This window comes from Microtus pennsylvanicus, chromosome 16 (assembly GCF_037038515.1).
Source record: "Microtus pennsylvanicus isolate mMicPen1 chromosome 16, mMicPen1.hap1, whole genome shotgun sequence".
In the NCBI taxonomy this organism is placed as follows: Eukaryota; Metazoa; Chordata; class Mammalia; order Rodentia; family Cricetidae; genus Microtus; species Microtus pennsylvanicus.
Genome location: NC_134594.1, coordinates 37,229,441 through 37,241,856, shown reverse-complemented (window position 1 = coordinate 37,241,856; position 12,416 = coordinate 37,229,441). Strand labels below are relative to the sequence as shown.

The following is a 12,416-nucleotide window of genomic DNA, read 5'->3' as shown; positions in this document are numbered from 1 at the left end:
TTACACATTTGCATGCTGTTGCTCAGATTGTTAGTCTTTTTAAAGTAAATGTATTCTTTATGAAATCTTAGTTAGGATTCATCAGTGCAGTAGGTGCCAAAGACATAACCCAGCAATTTTAGAGTATGAAGATTGTATTATGTGTTTCAAAGTTATTGTAACTTCTACACATTAATTACCATTGTTCATTTCATAAATTTCTTGCAGGACTGGAGAAAATTGAACAACTTCAGAATCATGAAAATGAAGACATCTACAAATTGGCCTATGAGATCATTGACCAGTTCTTCTCTTCAGACGATGTACTTATACATAATATGTTTATAGTTTCCTGTGCTAAGCAAGTGTGGATTACAGAGTACAGAAAACTAGGATGTATACATGTGTATAATTTTATGCAATACAGCTAACATAGATGTGATAGTAATGGCACTTTTTTGAAAACAAATTTTGGTATTTTTTTAAATTCTTTTAAGATATTAATAACAAAAAGATAAGAAATTTTGTTATACTAGATAAGCTCATTTCTAGTGTTCATATTATTGTTGCTGTTTTGTTGTTGTTTTTCTTTTTGGTTTCTCTGTAGCTCTGGTTGTCCTAGGACTTGCTCTGTAGTCTAGACTAGACTGGCCTTGAACTTACAAAGATCAGCACACCTCTGCCTCCCGTGGTCTGGGATTAAGTGCACGTGCTACTACTGCCCAGCTAAGTTCTCATACTTTTAAATTGGCAATAATAACATGTCTGTAAACAAAACAAAAACCAGTGGCACTAAGTGTGATGGTGCTCAACTATAACCCGCTGTTTACAAAGTGTGATGGTGCTCAACTATAACCCGCTGTTTACAAAGTGTGATGGTGCTCAACTATAACCCGCTGTTTACAAAGTGTGATGGTGCTCAACTATAACCCGCTGTTTACAAAGCTAATGCAGGAGAAGGACCAGGAGTTGGAGACTGTCTTTGCCTTCCTAGTGAATTCAAGGTCTTCCAGGGCTACGTGAGACGGTCTCGAAAGAAAGAAAGAAAGGAAGGAAAGAAGGAAGGAAGGAAGGAAGGAAGGAAGGAAGGAAGGAAGGAAGGAAGGAAGGAAGGAAGGAAGGAAAGTCAAAAAATAAGCAAGCAGCCGGGCGGTGGTGGTGCATGCCTTTAGTCCCAGCACTCAAGAGGCAGATGCAGGCGGATCTCTGAGTGTGATGCCTGTCTGGTCTACAAGAGCTAGTTCCAGGACAGACCCTAAAGCTATAGAGAAACCTTGTTTTGGGGGAAAAGTAAGAAATTTAAAAAACAAAAAAACAAGCAAGCAAAACTACTAATAGTGGTATAACCTGCAATAAACCCTTTGTGACTTAATTAGTCCGTATTTTCAAATGTTATTTTTTTATTGCTGGTTAAAAGCTGATAAATCAGGTAGAGACAAGATGAGCATAATAAATCCTCAAAATATAAGGTATTATGCAATATATGGAACAGTACACAAAAATATATTTAGAGTTTCACTAAATAGTAGTTAAAATTAAAGAGTTGTTTATTTGTTTGGGTTTTGTTAGAAAATGTTTTACTATATGTGCCTGGCTGTCCTTGAACTATATGCAGTCTCCCTACTTAGCCTTCCAAGTGCTCAGGCTATGAGACATGTTACCACTACACTGTATGTGAATTTTTTCCCCAACTTTTCAAGAAATAAATTTTGGGGCTGGAGAGATGGCTCGGGGGGTTAAGAGCAGTAGCTCCTTGTGCAGAGGACCCAGGTTCAACTCCCAGCTCCCACTTAGTGACTCAACCATCTGTAACTCCAGTTCCAGAGCACTGGCACCTAGTTCTGGACTCCATGCTAAGCACACATGTGGTTCACAAACATACATTCAGGCTAAATACCCATGCATACAACATAAGGTGGGGTGTTTTAGTTTAGTTTAGTTTTTTTTTTTTAAAACAAGAACTAAGTTTCATACCACATTTCACATTACCAAAAAGAGTAACGTATTAGAGAAAGAAAACCATAAGTCAGGGGCTAGAGAGATGGCTCAGAGGTTAAGAGCATTGCCTGCTCTTCCAAAGGTCCTGAGTTCAATTCCCAGCAACCACATGGTGGCTCACAACCATCTGTAGTTGGGTCTGGTGCCCTCTTCTGGCCTTCAGACATACACACAGACAGAACATTGTATACATAATAAATAAATAAGTAAGTAAATAAGTAAATAAATAAATGTTGAAGAAAAAGAAAACCATAAGCCACTAGAAATGTCCTCACTAGGACGAGCAAGTTGGCTCATAGGGGAAAGACTGACAGTCTGAATTCAGTCCCTGAATCAGCCTACATGACAGAAAGAAAGCACTAACTCCCAGTTGTACTCTGACCTCCACGTGTGTACCATTTGGCAAATAACCCCACACGCATACACATACACACAATGAACAAGTGAATAAATAAATACACAAGTATAGGAAGACAGGCTGGAGAGTTCACTCAGCAGTTAAGAACACTTACTCTTAGAGCGGACCCAGCACCCACATGATAATCTAAACAAATAGAGAAATAGAAAGAGAAATGCCCACACTAAATCCTATTTAAATATGAAGTTAAATACATCAGAAAAAAAAATCCAGACAAAGCATATTCCTTAAGGATAAATAGCTGTAATCATGTTTTTGGGTTGTTTTTTTTGTAGGCAGATTCTCTTTTTGGTAGACCAGGCTGGCCTCAGACTCTCAGAGATCCACCTACCTCTGCCTTCCAAGTGCTGGGATTAAAGGCGTGCACTGCCACCCAGTTAATTGTGTCTTAAAATTGAAAGTTTGGAAGTCTCAATTTGTAATTAGGAATAACATAGCCATCGCTTGTACATTCCAAAACTATAATTAGAACATTTACTTTCTGCTAATGTAGGTTTGTTTGTTTGAGGTTTTTGGTTCTGGTTTTTGAGCCATGAGTCTTTCTTACTTTGTGGCACTGGTTGTCCTAGAACTCACTCTGTAGATGAAGCAGAAAGTGTACAGTAATCCTTCTGCCTTCCCTTCCAAGTGCTAAGGTCACAGACTGTGCCACCATGCCTGAAACTTTTCATTTTTTTAATTTAATGCCAGTACCTTTGCTTTCCTAAGTACGAGAGAAATTACATTAAGTACCACCATTTACCCTTTTAGTTTGGAATCTGAGGTCATTTCCAGTTTACTATTCTGTAAGGTTTCTATCGTGTATATTCTTATTTTCTTCAGTTTTTATATACCTTAAAGCTAATCATCACATTAATTTTTTTTTTGTCTTTTCCTTCAGATTGATGAAGATCCTAGCCTTGTTCCAGAGGCAGTTCAAGGTGGAACATTTGGTTTCAATTCATCTGCCAATGTACCAACTGAGGGGTTCCAGTTTTAGAAAGATATTGTGGAAGCTAGGTACAATGCAGCACTGAGACATATATATATACACATATATATAAAAAGGTTTGATCCATCAAGCTTGGCTCATGGGATCTGCTGCTGCATTAAATCGGGAGAGAAAATGTGAAGATTTCATTTGGAATCGCAGAATATGCCCAAATGAGGTCAAGGTGGCGAGTGGGTGCGAGTGAGAATGAGTGGCAATGTAAGGAAAAGTTGACGTGAATGCTTATTTAGGTTGAAAGTGAAGGGGCTGCAGGTCACAGGTATTGGTGCCTGAGAAGGAGCATTGACTCCCTCTGTCAATGGAGGGAAGTGAAGTGCTGTCGTCATCAAGCCTTGTAAGCATGAAAGCGATGCCCATGGAAGTCAAGGGAAATGAGCCCAGGCTTGCTGAGAAGCAGTGTGAGTGGACAGTGGTGAGTGAGTGTCTGGCTCCGTGGTAGAGAGCCAGGTTCATCTTTCCAATCTAGGGCTCTTCACGCATGCCGTGGACTCCTAGTCCTGGAGTGACTGTGTAGAGAGTGTGGTTGTGGTGCTGTATGTGGACGCATGCAAGCTTGATTCGCCTTCAGGGGGCTGATAACAAACCTAGTAGATCATCAAAGTGAGATCACAAGTGTTAATGTACACTGGACATGAAAACAAAGACCGGTTTAGCAGCAGACATTGGTTTACTCTGCAGCCTGTGTTTTCTATTCTCCCTCTACCTTCCCCCCTCCCCCCCTTTTTTTAATTTAGTTTTTATTTACCTAGTATGGCTTTTTTAGTTGCTTCTCAAGTCAGAAAACTTCAGGAAGGTTTCCCTGTGCATTTGCACCAGATGAGTGTTTGATGCTATGAAAAGCTTTCCATATCATCAAAGCTAATTTGTGTAGATTTTTGCATGAAAAAAAATCATAAATTTCCCTCACAGTAGACTGTGTTGCAGTACACAAGTTGCCATAATAGTATAAAATGTGCTTTAAAAGCCATTCTTTTCATTTTCAGAGATAACATAAAGATCTTTGCATGAGGTAAATCTACAGCATAGTTCATTTTTAGATTTTGTTGAGTCCTGTAAAGAAGAGAAGTTTCAGTTGTGATAGACTACCGTGCTGTGTTGAAATGTTAACTTGTTTTCAGACTTTGTTTTCTATGAAAATGATATGGAAGCTTCTGAAATGGAATTTGGTGCATATGTACTGCTGAATAAAGACCGATGAAGGGGTTTGAGTAGATGTACAAATCAAGTAATGGTTTGAACACCTTCAATAATATGCCTAATCTGTTGAATTGTTTTAGAATCTTTTTATCTTAGATGTAGGCAGCCATGAACAATCTATTTTGAGCCACTTTAGGGAGAAAACTTTGTATTTTTAAAACTTGCATAAAAGTTATGCAAGTGGTTTTTATAAATTGGAATAATACCTCAGTTGTGAGGTTACGCACACTAAATTAAATATGTCATAAATTAATTTGTACAAAAGGAACTCTTTATAAGGTGGCTCATTGTAGGAACTCCTGTGCCTTCCCCTTGAGCACAAGTGTTGCATGAACAACAGTTTGCTATAGGAAACACACCAGGTTAGCCACCATTAGCATCTCTATCTACTTTGTGTTTAAAAATCAACTGCTAATTCTGAAACACTGTAGAATGGATAAAAATTATTTTGTGATCATAACTCTTTGTTGAACTAGAGTATTTTTGCAGCATTCCTTGTCATCAAAAACATGGTTAAAGTTTAAAACTAGAAGCAGCAAAAAACTAGCTTGTAAAATTTATCCAAGTAGAATACAGGCTAGGCTGTCTTGGGGAAATAAACATTAAAACTTAAAAGCAATGTTTTACATGGGGTGTGTGTGTGATGTGTGGATTTCTTTTTCTATCTAATATTAAGTTAGAGCATACCTCAGTGGCTTCTGTTAGCTTCTTGTCTGTCTTAAGCCTTTTTCTAGAACCAGCATAAGACATCATAAAAGCTGTAACTTGGTTCTGGGCATGTTAGTATTGCATTTGTGCAGCTGACACCATCTACACTTGCACCTTCTCCCAGTTGACACCAAGGTTTTGACGTTTCTTCACTTTCCCAAGTCAGTAGGATTAAGAAACAGCTTGAGCTATATTTTAAATACTGTCGTAGCCAACATGTAGCTCCAAATGATAGATTGCATACAAGGCCTATTTATTGCAGAAAGTGTGGATTCTGGGAAGGTGAGCATATACTCCCTTATATGATTACTATTTTTTAATTAAACAGTAATCAGTGAGCTTGTAATAGGTACCTCTATATAAAGAATTCTGGCAGGTAGCTTAGCATGGTGTCATATGCCTGTGATCCTAGCTCTCAGAAAGCTGAGGCAGGAGAGTCACCTCGTTCAAATACAGCCTTGGTTATATTGTCATGAGACCCTGCTTCAGGAATTAAAACAAAATGTGTGGGAACAATATTCACATCTCTAAGGGCTACCTGAATGTCTAAATACTTGTTTCTAACTATGATCACTATGGGACATTGATTTTTTTTCTATAATTCTAAGGTGTGCTTTTCTATATCTAAAATGTGTCCCAAATAACACAACTTTTTTTAAATTCTTCAGTGACCTAGGAAACTGAATTTTAACAAAAACCATTATGTCTGATAAGGGGGAAATAGGGTAATAAGTCTAATAAGCTAACTGTTATTATATTTCATGTTCTTAAACTGCCATGTTTAACACCAAGCCCTTCTCAAGTGCTACAAAAATAAAAATACTGTGTTAAGATGTGTGAGTAGACCTTGTCTAGAATATACTGTTCATCATAGTGGACCATGGTGGTGCATGCCGCTAATCCAGCAGAGGCAGGTGGAGGATCTCTAGAGGCCAGCCTGGTGTAAAGAATGAGTTCAAGATAGTCAGGACTACACAGAGAAATCCTGCCTCAATTTCATTTATGTTTCATTTTGTAATTTTGAAAGGCATCAGTAGCCATGTGGTATGGTGGAACTGGTATTTTCCACATTGTGCTAGGCCAAATCTAAAGCATTTCTATATGTGGAACTATCTACACATCATTAAAATGTACCTGGGAGGGTCTAGTTAGGTTTACCTTGACTATACTTCATAGGATGAAGGTGTGTTTGTTGTAACATCAGTATAACTTACAGAACACTTTTCCAATTCTGTTGTTCAGCTTCAACAAAAAGTTAGAAATAAATGAAGTTTTGTCTTTTAAGACTAATAACTAATTACCTCACGTTTGTTGCCCTAGAACATGACATGTGTTTGTTGTTTCACAGTTTCTGTGAGTCAGGAATCTAAAGTTTGACTAGATCCTCTACTCAGGGCCTTACAAGGCTACCGTTTTATCTGAAGTGGGGGCTCTTGCTCTCTGCGCTTGTGCAACACAATCCTTTCCTGGCCACTTGTTTCTTCAAGACTACCAGGAAACATTGGAATCTCAGGGGAGGCCGGTGCCCTCTTTTAAAGGGCAGGCTTGGTGAGGTTAGGTCCCTCATACCCCAGGGTAAGTTCCCTTTGATTGAACTTCAAGCTAAATAGGTACACTTATTACAGTTGCAAAATCCTTTTCCATTTGGTGCACTCTGGTCCATTCCAGAAGGAGTCGTCTGTTAGATTGGCAGGTCCTGTCCTCTGTGTGTACGTATGCCAGATAGTGTTGGGGGCCGTTGTACTTTCTACACGTCACGAAACTACCAAATAGCAGAATTGGGATAATTTAAAAATGATTACTCCCACACAGTATAAGCTAAGATTCTCATTAAGATTACCTGTAAGAACCCATCAAAACTTCTAGTTTAGTTTACCCTCAAAGTACATATACATACAGTTTACATGTAGTGGTGTTGGAATTAGGAGTTCCTAAATTACAGAATAAATTGATCTGTCCTAACCCTCTTAGACTTAGAGTTATGAAAAGAGGATTAGTCCAAAGTTACATGATAAGGACTGAGTTAAGGCCTAGACTTTTACTTCCACTGTCATGTAATGTTTTCAGTTATTATTTAAATTTGTAAACCATTGCAAGAAAAAAAGTATGCAAATAAGCACTCATCTTTAATCAAACCTTTTTAATGTGTAAAATTTATTTTTAAATTATTTCTATATTAGAATCCTAAATATCTGCATGCTCTTATACCTTTTTTTACTTGGTTTCTTATTGGCAAGATTTATTAAATGTCACCCAATAATTTAGTATTAGAAAATCCAGGTAGCTATTCAGTATTATCCAAATACTTTGCTAGCAAATCCATGCCTAAAAATTTGAACACTTTAATGTTAAGCTTCTTAAATGACCCATTACTAAAACATGTTCTTTTTAGGGCTGAGGATACAGTTCAGTTTTATGACACTTGCGGAATGTGAGGAGCCTTGGATATTATCCTAACACTGCAAATACATGTACGAGAGAAAGACTGTGTGTGTGGGTGGGTGTGTGTTTACACGAGTAGTCATGTGTGCTTTATTTAAAATACATAGGTAAATGTTGCACAGGTGTCTAAATCACAGTGCACATTGGAGGCAATAATGCAACCTTTTTTAAAAACGAGTTCTTACTATGTTGCTGAGACAAGTCTCTGTCTCCTTTCTCTGCTCATAACCATCTTCATGCCTCAGCCTTCATGGAAGATGAGCTTACAGGCACATGCCACTGCGTTTTCCTGTGTAGTGCACATTAACTCATTAGTAAAGAATGCTGTAGCTGTGCCGTGATGGCGCACCCCTTTAATTCCAGCACTCTAGAGGCAGGGGAAGAGTTCGAGGCCAGCCTGGTCTACAGAGGGAGTTCCAGGATAGGTTCCAAAGCTACAGAGAAACCCTGTCTCAAAAAACCAAAAAAAGGGGGGTGGGGGGAAGAATGCTGTAAAGCCGAGCACTGTGATCAGAAGTAGTTGTCTACTGAACTTTTTTTTATTATTATTAAATATTGCATTAGTCATGGAAAAAATAGAATTAACAGGTTTTCCCCTGGAGACTTAACCTAGAAATTTCATTAAATTTGAATAGTTATAAAAAAAACAGGGCCTTTGAAATAACAGAAATTTTGCTCTCGATGTCTGTATCAAGTTGCCTTTTTTTTTCCTGGCATAATAGCTTCTGCTTTGCGAGACCAGCTAAGTATACAGGAAAGTGCCTCCCACCATGGGCTGCAGCAGTCCCTTGTTGCTGATTCTCTCTGCTGTTTCTTGCCTTTTCTCCACAGCTTTCATCTCCCTTATATCTGAAAGTATGCTGCCCTCCCCAAGTTACTTAGCTTTTTCAAACTCTTGGTTCTTCTGCTTGTAATTTTTGTGAAGCAGTTTTGGGCCTGGTAATATGGCTCACAGGGTAAAGGTACTTAACTCCAAGCCTGATGACCTGAATTTGATCTCTGAAACTCACTTGGAAGGAGAAAACTGACTCAAAAGTTGGCCTCTGACCTCCATGTATGTACCCACACACACTCAAAAAAAAAAAAAAAAAAACCTTAAAGCCTGTGTCTTTATTTTCCCTAACTGTGTTTGACTTCTGATCTGGATAGCTGTGTTAGTCTGGTTTTTATTTTCTCTTAATAATTGAATACGTCGGGCTGGGTAAGTTTTAAAGACATTCACTTCACCTTGGGTCCAAGGGGCTACATCTAGTGTTTGCTGTCCTCTGGCAATCACATGACAAGAAGTAGGGTGCTTATATGAATATATATGTCCTTTTGCTGGTTATCTTCTTGGCCCACAAATATGTCATCTTGGAGGCTCTAATGACCTTGTCTAATCTTACCACATAACAAATGCCCCACAGATAAATACCACTGGATTAAGTTGTCACCTCTGAATGGGAAAAAGACTTAGGACACAAACATTATCTGTAACTAATGAACTCTTTGACTATAGTTGCTAATTTTACCCAAAGATTCCTCCAATCTGCTTTTACTCCTAATTTGAAAAAGCTGTTAAGAATATCTAACAATCTCTATGATTTTATTGTGGAATCAGCCTGTAGTGATTTGCCTTCCAGATAGTTTCCTCAGTGCCTCTCCATCCTGCCGAGCCCTTTCTCATTAGTATACAGCTGCCATTTTATTGTGTGTTTGCTTGGGTGTATGTGTGTTGAGCATGCCGAGCTACATCCCAAGCCTGCCTTTTTACTGTTTGGGGATAGAGTAATACTATTTAACTCTCCAACTTGACTACAAAGAGTCTTTTTCCAAAGAATAATGGAAAGTTTCCATAATTTAACTCACAGTCAATGGGGATGTACTGGATGTACTAGATAACATCTCTTACAGTGTTAAGGGTTTTGCCTCTGTTCAGTTCTACATGAAACATAGCCATCAGGTTATTCTGAATAGCTTCTACCTCTAGCTGTTTCCCTTTTGATTTGCCAATGTACTTCCTTCATAAACGGATGAAGTCTTCAACAAATCCAGTAACTTCCAGTATTGGGGCCACGCCACCCATGTAACTGCCACATCTGTGTTTTCATAACTGGCCTACTGGTCTTTGACATGGTGGCATCTCTAGCCATCTTAAACATTTAACCTGAAGCATTATATATGTAATAGAGCTGATGCAGAAAAGCTTTTGTATTCTCCTTTGAACCAGTTTAGGATTGTCATCTACATGGTAGCTCTGTTGTCATCCAGCTCCACTGTGGTTAGAGGTGCTAAGAGTCCTGCAAACTGTCTCCCCATTACCACTACCCCTGCAGTCCTTGTGCCCCAGGTACAGGAAGGGAGAACTTACCTCATTTGTATCCTGGGCTTTTTAACTTCACTCTCGACCCTTGCCTATTTTAAATCTGTCCTTGAGGAAGTCAGGAATATAGCCAAGGCTATCTACCATCCTTGCCATCCCGCATTAACTCATTTTGCAGTATGTGTTTTATGTTGATGGTGAATTTTCAGTCTGTAGTGTCTGTTCACCCATTGCTTTCACACCTGCGTTTCTCGTCTTTCCTGCTAGATTGTAAGCTCCTTAAGGGCAAGGTCAGCATATCAGCAAAGCTATGTAAACACCATGAACGTGCCGTGCCGGGAATTCTATGGGCACTCAATAAAAGTGTGTGATAATGATGCAACTTCTCACATGACTACCTAAAAGTCTTTTCAACTTGGAGTTTTTAAACTTTGCCTCACTACGTCTGCAGTCTAAGAAGGAAAAAGACATTATCCCTTAGTAGGTGACTGCTTGTTCGCTTTTCTTCCTGTCCAGACTGGATGTCTGGTGTTCACAGGATATGGAAATGGATCCTTGTGTGTTTTACAAGTACCAGGTTCTATGCTATGAAACAGGCAACTTTGTGTGTTCTAAGACTAATGGCACAGTTCAGTTTTTTAAAGTGTCCTTTTAATTTTCCGTTATAATACATTTGGCACAAAGAATCCAAATCATAAAGGAGAGTAGTTGGTATAGTATGAAACTGATTGATGGTGGAATGCTGATTGACCACATCACTACACAGTTACAAGTCTGCCTGGATGGCAGTGCACAGTAATCAAAAAGACTCTGCCTCTGCCTATTCCTCTAGCCACTTAAATGCACTGCTGCTGCTTCAGGTCTGTGGCTTTCCTCTCTTTTCTTAGATGAGGATTTGCTTTGTGACTAAGAATGATCCCAAATTGAGAACCTTCCTCCACCTCCCAAGCGCTAGGATTACAGGTGTGCTCTATCATAACCAGCCTCTGCCCTCCGCTTTCTGTAAAACAAAAAGAAATACATGATATAGTTGTACTTCAATGATAGAGCACTGCTTAGTATGCACAAGGCCCTGGATTCAGGACCCTCTACCAAAAATAGGAATGGAGTCATGCAGAATTTCTTCTATTTGAGTATACACGCCTTTAATCCAGCACTTTAGAGGCAGAGGCAAACAGATCTCTTGAGTTCCAGACCAATCTGGTCTACATGGTGAGTTCCAGGACAGACAAGGCTACATGACACTCTGTCTCGGCTCGGGGTGGTGTTGATATTGCTGATAATAGAGTGTAGGCTATTGCCAGGAACGTAAAACATTCTTTGATTTTTTTTTTTTTGCGGTCTTCATTAGGGTTGCAAAAACAAGCCAGGGCCTTCTACCTGCTAACAAGTGCTCTACCACTTAGCCAAACCTCCATCCCTACACATACTCTAATGAACTAATGTATAGAGAGGAGAGGTTGGATAGTTAGCCCAGACACGAAGTAGAAGAGTTAGGAGGAAGCGGAGGACTCAGGAGTGAGCCTAAAAGCCGGCAGCAGGAGCAGTGGGACGGACCTAGGCTGAGGAATACGTGGTCCTTTGGGAGTTTTAAGTGAAGGGATGTCGATTTGGTCCTTTAAATAAACCTGTCATCTTGGTTGAGGGCACTATTGAGACAAGAACACTAGAGAGGAAACTTTGAGAGCAGTTGGTCGTGAGGTGCTCCCAAGTATGGCAGTATGAAGTTGAGAGGCGAAGTGGGACGACCTACAACACGGGGGCCAGGGAGGGTCAGCAAGTTTTGTCTCAAAGCTCCAAATCCAGTTTGTCCTGCTTTGACACTGTATCAACACTTGGTCCTTCATAAGCTGGCTCAGTGTTAAGCTTTATCCTCGCTTTAAAGTAACATGTACAGGACCGTTTGGTCGCAGAACCAAGTAGCCCTGGGGAATTGTCTGTGCTTTCAGGACATGCTTCCTTGTACAGAGCAGTTGCAAAAAAAAAAAAAAATTCTTGTGGATGTCACAGAGAAGTAATGAAGATATTTACAGACTTTGTCCAAGGACTAACTAACTTCATTTTCCAAGTTAAGGCAGAGAAAATTTTAAATGAAGCAGGAAATCAGTGAAATGGCAATATATACACTCAACTAGAAAACCAATTTAAAATGACCAACACCACATAGACTCCTCATAAAAGATGTGAGCAGAAAATACAGATTTCATGTAGCTGATGTTTCTCTTTTTTGTTTTGTTTTGGTTGGTTGGTTTTTGTTTTGTTTTGTTTTTCAAGAGAGGGTCTCTGTGTAGCAGCCCTGGCTGTCCTGGAACTTGCTTTGTAGACCAGGCTGACCTCAAACTCACTGAGATCTGCCTGCCTCTGCCTCATGAGTGCTGGGA

At 39.4% G+C, this 12,416-nt stretch overlaps 1 protein-coding gene across 3 annotated transcripts in view; it reads left to right on the top strand.

The window, feature by feature from the left end:
• Kpna4 (karyopherin subunit alpha 4) overlaps window positions 1-8,851 on the top strand; it is a 59,554-nt gene extending 50,703 nt beyond the window's left edge. For 2 of the 3 annotated variants that reach the window (XM_075950844.1, XM_075950843.1), the window contains 2 exons: window positions 208-302; window positions 3,276-6,124. In XM_075950844.1, coding sequence (XP_075806959.1) covers window positions 208-302; window positions 3,276-3,374 — 194 coding nt within the window. In that variant the 3' untranslated portion in view covers window positions 3,375-6,124. Of the gene's footprint in view, window positions 1-207; window positions 303-3,275 lie in introns of all 3 variants that reach the window. The other variant, XM_075950845.1, reaches the window with a different exon arrangement.
• The last annotated feature ends 3,565 nt before the right edge of the window (window positions 8,852-12,416 follow it).